Source organism: Palaemon carinicauda, chromosome 40, assembly GCF_036898095.1.
Source record: "Palaemon carinicauda isolate YSFRI2023 chromosome 40, ASM3689809v2, whole genome shotgun sequence".
Taxonomy (NCBI): domain Eukaryota; kingdom Metazoa; phylum Arthropoda; class Malacostraca; order Decapoda; family Palaemonidae; genus Palaemon; species Palaemon carinicauda.
In genome coordinates, this window is record NC_090764.1 from 9,767,151 (window position 1) to 9,785,573 (window position 18,423).

At 33.2% G+C, this 18,423-nt stretch overlaps 1 protein-coding gene across 19 annotated transcripts in view; it reads right to left on the reverse strand.

The window, feature by feature from the left end:
• Positions 1–18,423, reverse strand: part of l(1)G0196 (inositol hexakisphosphate and diphosphoinositol-pentakisphosphate kinase) — a 485,360-nt gene that overhangs the window by 276,460 nt on the left and 190,477 nt on the right. For 14 of the 19 annotated variants that reach the window (XM_068363303.1, XM_068363287.1, XM_068363285.1 and 11 more), the window contains 6 exons: positions 17,085–17,332; positions 10,741–10,842; positions 10,337–10,527; positions 8,847–9,041; positions 8,534–8,620; positions 5,022–5,210 (listed from right to left, as the gene is read on the reverse strand). In XM_068363303.1, the coding sequence (XP_068219404.1) occupies positions 5,022–5,210; positions 8,534–8,620; positions 8,847–9,041; positions 10,337–10,527; positions 10,741–10,842; positions 17,085–17,332 (1,012 nt within the window). The remainder of the gene's footprint in view (positions 1–5,021; positions 5,211–8,533; positions 8,621–8,846; positions 9,042–10,336; positions 10,528–10,740; positions 10,843–17,084; positions 17,333–18,423) is intronic. The other 5 variants (XM_068363294.1, XM_068363301.1, XM_068363300.1 and 2 more) reach the window with 1 other exon arrangement.

Below are 18,423 nucleotides of genomic sequence, written 5' to 3' on the forward strand. Positions count from 1 at the left end.
GACTAACCTTGCACCACACAAATGAATGGCATTTAGGACCTATCTTATAAACAGACATTCATACCAGGCCACAGGATTGTGGAGTAGGATGCACAGTACATACCTCCTCCAACTTCAATTTCGAGATAAGCAACGGTTAAAATTTACAGCTAGGTCAAAGGAGTGATTAGTGATTGGGAATCAACCCTTATTCCTCAAGAATGTCAACTCAAAGTTCTACCCCCTGGCACAACAACTTCAGTTCCAGAGTGGTATCTAAGCAATTTAAATACTAAAATAAATTCTTTAGAAAAAAATAAAAAATAAATCAACACAACTATTTGTATTAAAGGGATTTTTTCATATATGGACTTCCCACTTCAAAATTTGAAGTAAACGACTCCTTTAAATATACAGTATACTGTAGCCGCAGTAGTTAAATTACAAATGTTGTTACCTTTTATACAGTTTAATTTTTTTCAATAGCCTCGGTATTAATCCATTTTCTTGTTATGTTTTGAAATTATCGCGGCCTAACAATAGACCGAAAGCTTTTGTCTTGTGGGTAACCGACAACCATGTAAATCTCAAAGTGTCTCTTTTACTGTGTTTATATTTGTACTTATACCTGTATGTGGTAACAAAGGAATATTACAGAAATGAGAGTGAGAAGAATTTCAGAGTTTTCTGACACCTACTTTAGTATAAGGGTATAAAAATTTTCTCAAGTCCAATGCAACTGAAATATTCAAGTACTAATATACAGTACTCCGTAATCTGTAGGACTGCACGTATGGAATGCAATAACTAGAAAAAAAAAAAGTATGCAATTAATAAACTTTTCAAAAAGCACGTAAATAATGAAAATTCCATTCAAACATTAATTGTTAAACTACCAGGCCAAAATTCTATTGTAAAATAAAGAAGCATCATATCGTGCAACAACTTAAAATACAGTACAGTATATACGACAATATATGAGTAAGCCAGACAAAGCATAATACACAATTATAATAACAATCAAAACAACCAACAAAAACTATATACTGTTCCTAAATAGAATGTAAATACTTATCTTCACTATAAAAATACACATGCAACTACAGTCAGTCTCTTAGTAACACTGACTTTTAATCAAAATGTTACCTTGTGCTAATACTTTGCAATCTTTACCAAGAATACACAACAGTAAGTGCAATACATAAATAAGCTTAACTGTAAGGGGATGGAATAAAAATCTACTAAATTGTCAAATTGATATTGGTTCTAATTCACAAGTACTGAGCATCCTTTATTTTCTCCGTATTGATTTCCCTGTTTTCTTCACATGGTCTTTTATTATAATGGGAATATTTGCATCCCACTTACTTAAAAAAAAAAATAAGTTACATTACATTGTAACTTATTTACCTATCAATCAAATCTCATTCATTTTAGCTTTTGCTAAACATAATGTCATTTTATGATTCATTCTTCAAAGTTATTAAGTATTGTATCTAGCGGGAAATTCTAGCCAAAAATGCAACAATAATTTTCTAATGATTTTTGCAGTCCGCAGCATACTATCTTGTGATAAAACTTAACTGAGAGCTAATTAAGGGAAAATAAAAGATAATAAAAAAGCTTTTTAATTTACATATTCAATGGTAATATACAAAATGCACCAAACTTATGAAACATTTCTACAAAATATCTACAACAAATATGAATGATAATGATATCTATAAAAAATACTATTCACATGAAATATATAAAATTATACAAAAGTTAACTAGCTATTCACATAACAAACCTCATGAAATAGAGAAGAGGTTAACTGACATGAGAGGGGGGAGTGGGTTTTCTTCACATTCACGATGGTAACGAAAGTGACAGTAATAGCTTTGTATGCATGAAGGCCGTAACTTCTCCCGTGCTAATAAACACTGGCTTGAGTGATGCAAGAAGTACAGTACAGTAGGAGCCATGCCCAGTGAAAGATATGAAGATTCGTAAAATATCAGAGGAGAATGAAGCTATTAGATATTTGCCTTTCATGCAGCTACAGAAACAAGAAGTGCGCTTTCAAGAAAGTTTTCTTCTGAAAAGCCTACGATACAACTCTCACTACTGACTAAAGTAAATTTGAATTACCTTTATACAAGTAGCTCCATAAAAAGTATTCATGCAAGTATTTAAGTACTTCAGATGAAATATATTGAGACTTGAAAAGTAGATCATGAAAAAAAAATCATCACATCTGAAACTCATCTCAAGTACACTAAAGAATATATACATCTATTGATTACTTTTGAATGTTTTGCTGAAGTTGAACTCATATCTTCCAAGACTTGTAATGAAGACGAGTAGAGATATTATAATGATATAGTACAGTACACTACAGTACAGCAACTAACTGGAAGTACAAAATATTCATCCATATACTGTATCTTGATGAACTCAGTGGTTTTATGGATATCAGTGCATCAGTAAAAGAAAAGAAATAAAAGTTTTCATTACCAAAATTAGTATACAGTAGTTGCATTACAATCCATGAAACAAAAAAATTTCCAAGTTTGAAGTCATCATTCAGTCAATTTGTTGAGTTGAAATTCTGCTCTGTTCATCAGCAGTACATTCTAACGGTGAGCCGCTTATAGCTCGTAGAATGGGATTTACATCTTTGTGTAAGATCCATCTATGACCTTTTCTTTGCACAAGGTGCTGATACCAGAGGATGTGCTTGAGGAAGCTGATGATGTGAGACCAATACGAAATTTGTTGTGGATCCTTTGAGGCCAAACATGGATTCTGATCTGCATTCGTAAAAATCAGATCATATTTTTCGTGAGTAAACCAAGAAAAAAAAAGTAATGGAAAATTTAAAATTGTGTCTGGTACAAGCACTTTCTGAAAATTCATAAGAAGGCATGAACTGACAGCAAAGAAATAAACTGATATGGAAATGAGGAAAAACGTCAAAAAAGCATTTTAGAAAGCAACCACTTCCTCTGCTTGCCCTCTCACCTTAAAAACCAACAGATCCGAGGCAGGGTAATAACCAGCGATCATCACAGCACTAAGAAAGATGACTAATATTCAAGGTTTATTAACCCTTTTACCCCCAGGCTATTTGGAAATTTCCAACCCTTAACCCCCAGGGGGTTATTTTTTTACCAGCACATTTTGCAGTATATTTTTTTTAAATTGCTCTAACAGCCTTAATTTTTGTCATAGAGAGGTCAGGTTGGTCTCATTCTCTTGGAAAATGCCTAAATTTTCTCAAAAATGTATCAAAAATATGAAAAAAAAAATGTATAGCCTTTTTTTGCGAGGACGTACCGGTACGTCCATGGGGGTAAAGGGATGGCTTTTGTGAAACGTACCAGTACGTCCTTTGGGGGTAAAAGGGTTAACCTAATAGACTCAAAATCTAGAGAGCAAATGATTTGACAGGGTTCATGCACAGGCAGAAGAATGATTAAAGTTATCAACTATCTTGGAATAATGGGAACTGATTATAATAGCTATTTTTTGGTAATCTTAGGCATTAGTTGTAAAGAACAAGAAACTAGCAATGCTCCGATTGAACAAGACCACCTGCTAGATATCTGGAAAGAACATGAAAATAAAAAACACAAATACAAGTAAAATAGAATCCTGAGGATAAAACACTAAAATATTTCAACATAATAGTTTTCACTTTTGAAATAAAAAAAAAATCATATGCTGTACCACAACATTAGTCATCTAAAATCATTCAGTAGCTTAGCATACATCATAAGAATACTTGATACAATTATTTTGTAAAAGATATGTATGTAGCCACATTTGCAGCATGTCTAATACACATAAAATTCTTACTCAATACGCTATACATATGAAAGTTGAGTAGCAACCTTCCAGATATGGAGATTAATGATATAGGAAAAAAGGATAATTAGTCGCTATGGTTTAAATTTTCATACTAAAATAAGACATAGAGAAATATAAAGATGCCTACTGATATGCCTAAGAGTTCTGTACCACATAAGTATGTTTCTAACTACTGTACTGAAATCCCGTTTGAGAATGTGATACCTAAAGTTCTCAAAATCTTAAAACAAAAAGTTAATAAAGTAACCTTCAAAAGAATAGCACACATTCTCTGGCTCTTCATAATTTGTGATAAATATCCAAATCATGAATAAATAATGTAAATATTTCACATGAAAAGTTTATAAAATTACTACTATTACTGGCTCTGCAACACTATGCAGTACTGTATACGCATAATTGTATCTCCTGTGATACAAGGAAGCTAGCCTTCTAAAGCCTGAAGCTAGCATTCTATAAAGGGGCTCTCCCAGAAGAAAAATGACTCCTTGAAAGCTAACTCATCCAGTTGTATGGATAAATCAGAATCTAACTACTAAAAATTTAATAAGAGTAGAATACCGCTGACATGTTTTCAGGCACTGCAAATTTCTAAGGCTTCATATTCCAATCTCTGCACAGACTAAGCACTGAATAAACATAATTTTGTTTCCTAAACAATAGCAGTACAGTATACTCAAGTGTGTATCGTATGCAAACTGGAGTCCATGATATTGTTTCGTGAGAAGAAAACTAAAACATCTGCACTATACTCGAAATTTCATTTCATATACTGTAAATATAACAAAATTTTCAACATAAGTATTTGTTGTAAGATTCTCAAAATAATATCCAAACATAGGGAACCACAGCTGATGACAAGTCAAATTATTTGTAAAACATGTCACAAACTTTTAAGACAGTTAACACACTTAAAAGGACAAGTGAATGCTGACACAATGTTATAGCTCCTTAATCTTACATTCACTTTGACGTCATTACAAAACAAAATGAAAAGACGGAAAGTAAGCCACAAGAAACTAAAGAAATAAAAAACATAAAAAAACAATAGAAACAAATCACACAAAACTGGTTAATATTGAACTGAAGGCAAGGAGGCTGGCTACGTGCAGTCATACAAAAGCTACATACAATATGTACAATAAAAATAAGTATTAAAGGCATGCTAGTAGAAACCCACAACTCACATTTCCAGCACACTCTTCAGCTGCTCTAATTTGCCTTTCTTCTCTTCAGTCTCAGGGTCTGCTCTCTTCTGTTCAATTTCTGCTAGAAGTCCTCTTGCTATATCAAGCACTTCTTGCAATTGTTTGGGCTTTTTTAGTTTGACATGACCATCTTTGTAGCCATCATACTTAGCAAAAAGCTCAAAAAATCTGTGGTAGAAAAAAAAATAAGAAAGATTACTATAAAACATATTTCAATTATCAATAAATATATTATTGTACATCCAACTTGAAATCATCAGGATACCAACACAAAAGAAGAATAAAATTAGTTTTACGTGATCATCTTTGCACTCATCATACTTAGCAAAAAGGTAAAAAAAAAAAAAAGTTATAAAAGAAAAAATTAGCAAAATTACTACACAAGCATGTTGTAATTAACAATGAATACAATACTGCACTTCTAGCTTGAAATCATCAAAATACCAACACAAAAGTAAAATAAAATTAGAACTCTGATTCTTGAAAAAGGGCTGAATTATGACAGCAAATACAGTGGAACCTCTACACACGAACGTATCTACATCCGAATTTTCCAACATCCGAAGTAAAATTCAAGCAAATTTTTGACTCTACACCCGAATTTTATTTCGACACACGAAGTAGCAATTTTCGTCGTACCGGTTGTATCCGAATTTTTCGACACGCGAAGTACAATTCGAACACGTTCCTACTCTACACCCGAATTTTTTTTTCGACACCCGAAGTAAACAATACTCGTATGCGTAGTCGGTGCTCATAGCGCCTGATGTGTTTTTTATTTCCGCCAATAGAAGGCAGCACTTCAACCTCGGAGGGACCCTCAATTAACGTGGCTTGGGTCAGTCCTCTGTTCTCGTTGGCTTTATGTGGTTGTGCCCTGTGCGTTCTGCTATTAATTGTGTTTTAATCGTGATTTTTTACATTCATCCTTTTACGGTATTTTACGAAAATCATGGGTCCTAAAAGGCTTAGTTTCGCAAGTGGTAGTGGTAGTGGTGAGAAAAGGAATAAGGGAATGCTTTCTTTAGAAGTAAAGCAAGGAATTATTGAAAAGCATGAGCGTGGCGTCCGTATGAGTGAACTTGCAATAAGTTCCGCGCAAATAAAAGAGGTGTTAGGAAAATATCAAGACGTGGTCGACTTCATCGACAAATACCATCCAAAGAAATTGCAGGTTTGTCGTGTAGCTGCGCAGTTTGATGATGTTTCCCTAACTTATTTTCGAAACATTCTGAAAAGCTGTACCAAGCAACTTTCTATCGATAGCTTCTTTAAAAAAACTACGAAGCGAACTCGTGATGAAGAGGAAGGAAGTGGTTCAAAGAAAACAGCAAAGAGTGAAGAGAAAAAAATTCAATCAATTTTAAGTGTAGAGAGTGAAAGTGATTAAAATTAATCATCAAAAAGAAAAAAAGAAAATGTAAAAAAAAAATATAAATTATAAAAAAAAAAAGCTAAGTTATGTTAAAGTTCACTTAGTGTAAGTTAGAATAAGTTACGGTAGTGTACGTTTATCGTAGTTAACCTCTCTACCTCCTCGCCGCCCGTCCGTCTCCTCTCTGCGTAGCAAGACTAACAACACCTGCGCTGGAGTTTCTAAGGTAAAGTGACGCTAAAAACCCGTTTCTTATTTATCATTTTTTGCTAATTCTTCTTATTTACATGTCTATTCTTCTTATTTACATGTCTATTATCTAATTTAGTGTTCATTATTCTCATGGGAAAATTATGTGTAGTAGTTTATTAAGAAGTTATCATAGGTTTTTGGGCTCAACCACGGATTAATCCTATTTCAATGTATTCTTATGGGAAAATTCGTTTCGACAACCGAACATTTTCTACATCCGAAGTTGGTTCTGGAACGGATTAAATTCGTATGTAGAGGTTCCACTGTATGGTCTTTAATTTAGGATGAGGTTAGATTAATATATTTAAATTTTTTCTAATTCTTCACTACAAATTCAATTTTGAGAAACATCTTGTACATGTCTCTACTCTAATTCCACAAAAACTTGGTATACAGTAGTTAGTCTTTCAAGAATTTTAGGGACTTGTTGATCCAAAGGATATACATATTAATTCTTTTATTCTGCTATTCTTTGAATACTGTACAGTATTGTTTTCCTATTTGGTTGTCAGCTGCCGATTCACATTTTGAACTGCGAGGCCAAATACTTACAGCTACAGTATCAAATTCCTTATCTCTAGCCTACATATTAATCTCTATTATCTTAAATTTAATGCTCTTCAGGAATGCTTTATTAGATTTTTTTTCATAATTCTGACTGACTTTTGCAATCAGGCCTTTAAACATTATAGTAACCACAATGAATTATTCGATATGTACTTAATTTTAACAGTCTTGCCTTTTCTTTCCTAAGGCTCAATACTGTACCAGATACTGGAACTTTCACACTGGCTGTGATTAAATTGGGAAATGATTTTCCTATTAAAATAGTTAAATCAGTGGATATTCATGAGTTCAAATTTGGTACAATAGCCCATCAAGTCACAAGAACTGGACATCCTAAATATCTACGAGAATTGCTACATATTGTGTGGTCAATAAATTGTATTCACACAAGAATAGTTACAGATGGTTTCAAATTATTTGAACCTAAATATATATCCACTGTAGGCTCTAGAACCTTTACATATGCAGCCCCAAGACTATACAATAAGCTCCAACTAAACAACCAAAAGAATGAAGATACAAAGGCTTTCAAGGAAAAACTGAAGACTTTTTAGTTCTCTAAGCGATTCAATAATGTGGACCTAACAGTAAACGACCAATATACTGTACAGTGTGAAATGTTGAATGCCTTGAAATGTATACAATAAAATGAATATGAAAGTCCTTTAGAGTAGGGCCCCCTTGCTGTCTTTCAAGAGGAAACAGAAGACTTTCTTGTTCTCTAAGTGCTTCAATAACATGGACCTGACAGTAAACAAGCAATATGCAGAGCGAAATGCTGAATGCTAAGGAATGTATATAATAAAATTAATGTGAAGGTCCTTTAAAGTAGGGCTCCCTTGCTGTCTTTCAAGCGGAAACTGAAGACTTTCTTCTTCTCTAAGTCCTTCAATAATATGGACCTGACAGTAAACAAGCAATAAGCGGAGTGAAATGCTGAATGCCTAGGAATGTATACGATAAAATGAATGTGAGGGTCCTTTAGAGTAGGCCTCCCCAGCTGTATGGGACCAGAAAAGCAGTCCTTAAAGTAAGTAAAGTAAATTAAGTACTGTAATGCTTTTTGTTGGACATGTTGACAAAAGTCTCATTTCTGATTTGACTTATTCCTATCAATTTTACAAACTTATTTATCTTGAAATATTCTGCTTGTAGCATTCAGCATTTCTAACTACGTACAGTAATTATATTAATAAATGTAAAAAGTAAATTATTTAGCAAATTGCAAAAAAAGCATGTAGCTATTTGTTTAGCCCTAGCTATAGAGCTTAATATACTAAATAAAAAACAACCTTACTTTGGATGCCTAACTTCCATCTTCATTTTCTGCTTTGGAGTTCTGTCACCGTGCCTAATTACCGCTACTACACATCTCAATTCCATCCTTAGGGAAAGAAAAAATTCAATTTTATTAAATATACTCCCATACGCATGATCATTAATGTACTTAGCCATAACAGGCTACACCAGAATAAATCTGGATATATTTACAATGTACATACACTGTAAAAACATTTCACATACAAAATCATTAATTTGCAACTGTATTAAAATACATGCCTCACACCTTAATAAATAGAAGTATCCTATACGATGAAATATGTACTTACATTTTGCCGAAAGTTGTTGGTACTATTGGAGGATCATCTAACTGAAAGGGCATCGCCCATGGAATGTGAAAGGTCGGCGCCAATTCCCTTAGAATCATGTTTCCGAGTATTTTCGCACAGTCATCATAATATTTACTTGAATTTTTAACAAAACTAAACCCATTAACATCACAGACATATGACTTTCCATTGGCCCTGAAATTCAGAAAATAACAAAAATTACTAAAAATATTTGTCTATAACATATACTGAAGGTGGTTAAAACCGACAACAAAATTAATTTTCCTTTTTCTGTATTATAAATAATAACAACACTACCATTAGGTCGTCATCAAATCATCTGCTTCCTTTTTTTCAGGAAGGCAATACCTTCCTTAACAGGATTTCATCAGGATATCCTATGAGCTGAGGATATTTTACAAACTACCACATCTGGAAATCCGTATCCCTAATGCTACTAAAGGATTTATCTGTTTGAATAAAGTCAATAAAACAAAACCTAGACACTAAAATACACTTACACACTGGAACTCCTTTTATATAAACTGTGCAAACCAGGAAAATCACTTGACTGAGTATTACAAAGTTTTATCTATCTTATCAACTTGAGCTTCAGTAGAACTATGAAAATGGTAGGGTAGATTGAATGGTCACAGCAGCCACCAAATATTGAAATAGTCTATACAAGGATATCCTTCCAAATCGTAGATAAATATGTGTATAATACAGGATATGGAAAATATTACAATAAATTTCTGAGGTAAACTCATGAGCAAATTCATTGAGATACATTAAGGAGGGATATCGTTAGGGTCAGATACCTTTCCAACATGCTGTACTTTGTTACCTGACATGACTTCAAAGGTAAAAGATTGATAAAATGGTGAATGAATAGGTCAGCAGCATTAGAACTCTTTAAGTTGAAAGTTAGAAGAAAACACAAAATCAATAAAAAAAGCTTTTGGAAGAGACAACGAGGAAGATTTCATATATGATTCTGTTTAAGAGAAGAAGAATTATTGAAGGAAGATAAAGCCAAAAGATTATACAGAATTTATATTTCCTCTTTACAAAGGAGTTCATAACCCCTTACTGTTGGAATTCATAGCTCCATAATGTTGGATCTTGGAAAATTATGTGCAACCTTTTAAACAGCAAAAGTTTGACAAAAAAGGGATTCCAAAGAAATTTCATTAAGCTTGCATAACCTGAAACTAGTATAGTGTACCTAAGGCTTACATGGAGTAAATACCAATCAACCAAACATCATCAATGTCAATTATCATAAAGATAAGGTGTTGGGAACAAAAGCAACAATAATTTCCTAAAAATCAAGATTAAAAATAAATAAGTTGTAACACAGACTTTGATCAAAGGGAAAAAGTAATGAGAGGAATTACTGGATATGGCGTTACTCTACAGACTATAATTTCTTTCTTTAAAATCAAATCAAATACAATACAAAATCACTCTTAAGTCAATAAACTTACCTTAACAAATCAAATCCACAAACAGTTTGCTTAAAGGCAATGCAGACTTTTCTCGCTATTAGTTTTTCTGCGTTGGATAATATGACAGGATACCGTACTTCTTTGCCTTCACTATCGCGTTCTACCTTTCCGTCAAGCGCTGGAGATTTTCGAGCTTCTGCATGTGCATAATCAGGACCTACTGTATATACCTATAAAAATAAATACGAATATTTAAATATAACTCGCTAGAAATTTAAAGGAAACAGGGAAACAGTTTAACCTAAAGAAACCATAACATGGAAATAAAACAAGCTGTATGCATTCTTATTCAAAAGCCAAGTAAATAAAAAAAGAGAAAAAATACTGTATATGCAGGGAGAGATGTGAAAAACATTTCACACATGAAGAAAATCTCTTCTTACCTTGACATCTGTACCATCTGTTGGCATGAAGTCTTCATATATAAAAGAACCTGTTTTCCTAACTCTACTTTCTGGAGAATATACACTACTCCTGGAACCAATCTGTGTGAGAAAGAGAGATGAATACTTAAATACAGATATGGTGAAGTATACAGTGTTTATTTTTTAATTTAAAAACAATCCATATATCTAAGGTTACCTTTTTAACAGTATAGCATGTGAAAATATAACATTACAAGTAAAAAGAATATGTCTTTGCAAGTGAATAATTTTAGATGCGCTAACAAAAAAATGTGAACAGCAAAATAAGAAAATTATATCACATAGTATACAGCTCTAAACTTGCTAACTGATGCAGTTAAAGGTTCTGAATTTACAAAAAAAAAAAATGAAATGGAAATATGTACAGTATTAATATATGACATGAAAATTTCTTTGGATATCTACCAAATGAAAAAAATCGCTATTCAGTTCCAACACGTTATCTGTGAGTTATTGTTGTGAGTTTAAACAACGGCAAAAACCTTAACAAATCCACAGTGAAAAATGTAATTGGGGGTTACTTCACTATAGTGTTATAGATGAAAATCAAACGAGAAAAATTATGAAAGTACTCATTTTGTGTTCAAGATTAAAGAATCACAAAACCGGGCATACTAAAATAAGAATATGTCCATGGCATTTAAAATCTGGATCTAAAAAATATTACTGAGCAGATTCGTTACAATATCTACTTTAACAAGATATCCAGTTTCAAACCGACACCAAAAAGGAATCAACATTTCCTTTAATCTGTTGTCATCTAATCCGTAACATAACAGATATGACATTATGTACAACTTAAAATCATTTATAATATAACAATCCTAAATCATAAATGTCCTTTAAAAATTATATTCTAGTCTATCAGCACAATTAATGAATAGTCAAATTAGAACAATCTCCCATGATGACTTAGTAATTTTATAGAAAAGAAATTGTATCACTTTGCTAAAATTCAGAGGCTATTCACAAAACCTACCCATTCTTATCAATGGAAAGGGGAATCTATGCTAGTATTTGTGGTAACTAGGTGGTAACCATATAACAGTTATCTCTAAACTTGAGCTATCCCATGGCATCTGTGTCCTTGTTTTCAAGTGTTGGGTAGATTTATGTATACAGTAATTTCTTTCCTTTGCAATTTTTCTGTTTTTTTTTTTTATAGCTGTGTTGTGAAGTGTAATTAAAGAGGGGAAGTTGATACATTATTAGAAAACCTATATATTTTTGCTTAATCCTATCTTCTCTCCTTATTGTAACATTTGTTTTTTCAAAACTATCTTAACCTGCATTAAATAGGGCTCTAATCAATTTGTTTAGATACATTCTAAAAATTAGGGTAATGTAGTGTTACTTAACCCTTTTACCCCCAGGCTATTTGGAACTTTCCAACCCTTAACTGGTTTTTTCAAGCATATTTTGCAGTATACTTTTTTTAAATTGCTCTACCAGCCTTAATTTTCATCACAGAGAGGTCAGGTTGGTCTCATTCTCTTGGAAAATGCCTGAAGTTTCTCAAAAAAAATTATCAAAAATATGCAAAAAAAAAAAAAATGTAAATAGCAGTTTTTTGCAAGGACGTACCGTACGGTACCGGTACGTCCATGGGGGTAAAGGGATGAGTTTTGTGAAACGTACCAGTACGTCCTTTGGGGGTAAAAGGGTTAATTTTTAGTTTGATGAACCCAGCTTTATCTATCACGGTAGCACTCACTGTGCATTAATTAGACAAAGTTTGAATCAGACAACCATAAAACGATATACTGCACTGCATACATTTTGTCAGACTATCGCACATCCAATAGCAATGACTATGTTGAAAAAATTAGTTTAGCACAATCAACAGCTATTATCTCTGAGAACTCTATTGCTAAGCCAAACTTGCATGCTAGCTCTGAAATTCTGTCATTCTTCTTATTTTTTTCACATGACAAATTAATTGCCTCATACATTTGGTAATAGTTTGACTTTACTATACTGTAGTTCTACATGTGTTTCTGCCCGAGGTGAGGACTAGGTGTGGACTAGTCTTTCCACTGTTAATTCTGACCACTGGTTTGTGGCAATGGACATCTCGGTTACTCAACTCTTGCTTCTGGTAATGTCCTGAATTTAGTTCTACATGATCTTCCCATGTTTCAGGCAGATGTTAAAAGTCAGTCTACTCTTATTTCTGACCACTATGCCATAATACTGTAATGTATATCTCAGTTGCTATCATTTATAAACCAAGCTGCAACCCTATATGGAGAAGCAGAATGATATAAGCCCTGGGCACCCTAGTATTGAAAAAAAAAAACAGATATAAAGAATAAAAGAAGACAGAAATAGGATATAAAATAAAATAACAATATGAACATGTTTATATACAGAAAGAAGAAAAGTTGGGATGGTTTATAAAATGAAGACCAAGGATAAATATACAGAAAAAATAATGAAAATACAACCCCTTGATCAACTACCCGGCACAACTGACCCTCCTATTAAGCCTATCCAACCCAACTAAAATAAAAAGGAGAGCAAATTAACCCTTTTACCCTCAGGCTATTTGGAACTTTCCAACCCTTAACCCCCAGGGGTTATTTTTTTTCAAGCACATTTTGCAGTATATTTATTTTAATTCCTCTAACAGCCTTAATTTTTGTCATAGAGAGGTCAGGTTGGTCTCATTCTCTTGGAAAATGCCTTAAGTTCCTCAAAAAATTATCAAAAATATGCAAAAAAAATGTAAATAGCAGTTTTTTGCAAGGACGTACCGGTACGTCTATGGGGGTAAAGGGATGAGTTTTGTGAAACGTACCCGTACGTCCTTTGGGGGTAAAAGGGTTAACACGAAGGTATGCTTGAGTGCAGCCTCATGCAAGAGACCTGTAACCCACGGTACAGAGACCCAGGCACTATCCAAGACTATAGAAAATTGGTTCGATTTAAGCGCATCCTTCTCCTAGAAGTACTCCATACTATGGCTAATGTCTCAGCAAATTTTTTTTGGAATAGTTATCCAAATATTCTTCATCATTTGTTTCATTTAAAAAACAGTACAAAGCTTTTTGCTTTTCCTTGTCAATACCACCATGCAATAACATCAGTAAATTGAATTATAAAAATGACCCCTTATCAATATTCTATTCCTTGTTAACTGGAACTTTACAAAGAAAAATTCAAAATAAAAAAATTAAATTACCGGGTAGTTTTACATAATGCTCCTACCAGACATATCCTCCTTGACAGCAGTAACTATTCCTATAAACAAATTGGAGGGGAACAGTAAAGAGATCATAGCTCAATTCATCCATAAAAAAATTAACAATGAATTTTAGTGTTCTAAATTCTAGTAGATAGTTGTACCATAACAAAAAGACCATAATATATATACATTAACCTTTTTACCACTTTCTCTTACATCCTCATTTCTCATCCTATCAATTCTTCACACAACTCATAAAATGTCATAATATTTTCACCTCAACAGCTTGAGACATTTCCCTACAATGCCCACCCAACATACAAGAGGGGTGGTTTAATAATCCTTTAAATTTACACATTGGCTTCCATAGTCATTTTCAGTCTACTCCTATTCTTTTGCACAGACCTCTTTTTTCTCAAGCTTTCTATTTCATGACTCGACTCTTTTCTCCTCACACCCTTGTCCACTATAAAGTACTCACTTCCAAATTCCAAAACCAATCAATTCCTTCTATTCTTCCATCACTTATATTAATATCCATTACAGTATTCCATTTTTAGTTTCCATAAATCACATAATTTTCTCTTGCTTATCATCCTCAAAACAATTTCAAACTTTGACTTGTGTCTGTAGTTTCTCTTCACTATGCCTTTTCAACACTGTATAACCTGCAAAGAATCTTTATGTACTCCATCAACAGCTCATTTTCTTACATCACAACTTACATGAAAATACATTCTTAGAAAAACCTTAAAAAATCTATTATCCAGAGGACTTAAAGATCTATTAACCAATCTGAAGAGACAACGTGATCAGAATCACACAAGTCTTATATCACTTTGCCCAATCTATTCTTGAACAGAGCAGTAATGGCACTGTTCACAGCCTGAGTGACAGTCTGGTAGGCTATCTTACATGTAAAGACATTTGCACAGTAGCTGGAGTTGAAGAACCTTTTTAGTCGTATTTTGTATGTTATGATCTATAGTCAATTTCTTTTAGCGATGCAGATTTGCACTGACTCACAGCAGTGCCCTTTTAGCTCGGAAAAGTTTCCAGATCGCTGATTGGTTGGACGAGATAATTCTAACCAATCAGCGATCAGGAAAATTTTCTGAGCTAAAAGGGCACCGCTGCGAGTCGGTGCAAATCTGCCTCGATAAAAGAAATGGAGTATAGTTTGGTTATTACTGTACTTGAGGTAAATATTGATTTAAAAGCTCATAATGGGAATGACTGGCGAAATCTAACAGGCCCTTTGCGTCAATAGGTGCAGGAGGAGATGATGATACATAATCAATAGCCACAACTACCTCTTATCATTCTTAATTTCCTCTCAATACTGGATATACAGTTCTTATCCCTACAAATCTTGAATCTGAATGAGAAATAAATGAAGACGCTCTTTCCTTATGGAAATGCATTTAAACCTTTGCATGGTGGAAAGATTTATACTACCAAGTAGAGTTATCTGATACCAAGAGACTTAAGATCTATTTCAGCTCATTTATACGTACATCTACTGAATTCAGATACATCTTACTCAAACTAGAAGAAACTGAACTCAACCACCATAACAAGTTTAATCAAGTTATTGCTTTCTGATGTCACTATTTCCACAGGGGAAAAAAGAGTGAAAAAAGAAAGAAATATATACATATATACACACTGAAGATATATGCTTACATATATACTGTATATATATATACATATATACATATATATATTATTTACACACTAGCCTAATTCATGGAGAGAGGAGTCAATTTTGAGCCCAAATAGAGGAGGACTGATAAAATAAATGCTGTGTTGAAACTTATTAATCCTCTATTGATTGAGTAGTAAAATGCCCTGTGCCATAAGTGGGGGGGGGGTTAGTAAGGTGTGCGGTTTGCAGCTTCATCATAAAGGACATACTGTTCCGAGAACTAGAAGCTTTAGAACCCGAGACCAGTCCCTCTAAAAGGGAAAAAGACACAAATTTGAATGTTTGTATGTATGTGTCTATACAGCAGTAGCAAATTATAGTTGTGTGATAGTAACAGGAGCTAAACAATATAATTTGGAGTATTATTATCATTACAAGCTAGCTATAACCCTAGTTGAAAAAGCAAAATGCTATAAGCCCAAGGGCTCCAACAGGGAATATATAAACAGTAACATACAACTAATTCTAAGTCCACTAATGAAGCCTACAGTATACATAAAAAATGACTAAGATACAATCACTACTGTACTGTGATTACTGCTTACTTAATTTATTACAAACGATTGATTTATACTCTGAATCTCAACTACCATGCTACCCTAATACAGTATCTCATTTATCAACTAAGAAATGCAGACAATCTTTTTCTGGGGTTATTTATAGCTATGTCATATTCATTAGGGGAAATAACTCCGACAATCCTGTTTTTTAATTATAGATAAGTTTTAAGTCTTCTTAGTTTATATCTTCTAACACACCTTGGGAAACTGACAATATGCTTGCATTTGATTGACCAATGACTTTTCCAAAAATATACTGAGTGAGTATCAATGTGTACACTAGAGTATAGCTATGCCTAATGTGAAAAAGAAGTTTCCTTAGATTGCTACTAAAAATTGCATTACCTTATTCCCATCATTATATCTTTAGCCAATTTAGGTCATTTATGAATAAAAACAATTATTCTGCATGATACGATCGATGAGAATTATGCTTAATGAATTTTATGAGATATATCTAATAAAAACCGGCTGGAAAAACATCTTACCTCATAGTGTACTTGAAAAACTTGCAAGCCTTGAATTGTACTATCAGAAAATGCCGAAGTGTTAAGATTCTTTAATCCTTTTACTTACAAAATAGTACTTTGACTAAACAAGCGTAGCTTAAGTAAAAAATCTAAGTGAGCAAAGGGGGCTTTTTAAAAAGGCTAAAAAGGAGGTCCAGCACTTAACACTCCCTTAGCATGCATAAAAAAATTAATAGGGAACTTTACACATTTCTCATACAGAATCTCTAGTTGCTGCTTGCAAATTCATCAAAGGGATAGTAGGTCAGGTGACAGCAACAGATAAACAACTGAGACCAATGGCGATGAAACATGTTTTCCAGCTGTCCTAACCCTACCTGAAGATACCATAAAAGAGTGGAGACCGAGGAATCTTCCACCTGGTATTCAGAGCATGATGCTAATTTGTAGTGAGATGATGATGTACACACCTTCCTGAACAGCCTTTGTGATCCACCTCCTGCAGACGTAGGGTAATAGATGTATATGTTGTGGTCTTCTGCAGAAACTGGCTTTTCTACAAAAGGTTTGTTGAATATCACACCATTTACTTCAACGTGATCTTCTCCTTCAATTAGTTCGCGTTCTGAAAAAGAAAATATACAAACGAATTCATCAGTAAAGATATACAAACAAGGTATTATATTTAAAGCAAAATATCAAGAAAACTGTCATGTATAAGCATACAAACTTCAGAGTTTTGACCTAAATTTTGAATTGTGATTTTTCTGTATACCTGTAATTCTTATTGACTTTCTTTGCCCCTTTCTATCTATTTCTTAGTCCACACAAATTTTTATGGTTCACTGTACTTTTTATCATCATATATACTTCTAATTTTATTCACATAGGATACATAAGTGATACGTATACTTGTTTCCCAAATCCTTTACTTCTACCCGTATCTCTTATGTATGCATGTATTCTCTTTTTTATACAAGTTTAACCAAAATCCCTTTTATTACCTATAACAAATTGTGATAACAAACTGAGTATATCAGCCACACTGACAAACAGACTGAAAGATTCTCTCCTTCCATGTAAAGCAATGCATGATTGTCTAACTTTGTAACCACTTTAATTGAAATCCTTTCAAACGACATAAGAGCACCGATGAATGGATAAATTGGAAAGCAGAGTGATGAACACACAGATGGACAATTTCCCTTCATGTACAACTACACATGATGTTCTATCTCTGTAGCAAGTCTGACAAGAATCACTTAGTCATTTAACAGGCGCTGCAGCGATCAGAAAAAACAAGGCAAACCACATTCATAGACAAACATATAAACAGATGGACAGATAGACACACCCAGATGAAAAGAAAATTACCAACTCTGTCAGTAGGTACTAATAAGTGTTTTCCTATTGCTTGGGGGTTTTATATATTTGATTAATCCTTTATCCCTTCACTTTATAGGAACTAGGATCATATTCTTATTAACCCAAATTAATGATGCTAATAGTATTATTTATCTTTAAGAGTCATAGTTCAATCTTATAACAATGGATGACTGTTTATATACAATAAATAAAAGGAGGTTGTTATTTTCTATTTTTAAGAGTAAATGAAAGAGTAAATTAATGGATGTAAGGGTTACAAATAAGGGTTGTCGATCATTATATATTTGGATGAAGTCAAAGGTAAAATGGAGAAGTGGTAAAATTTAGCTG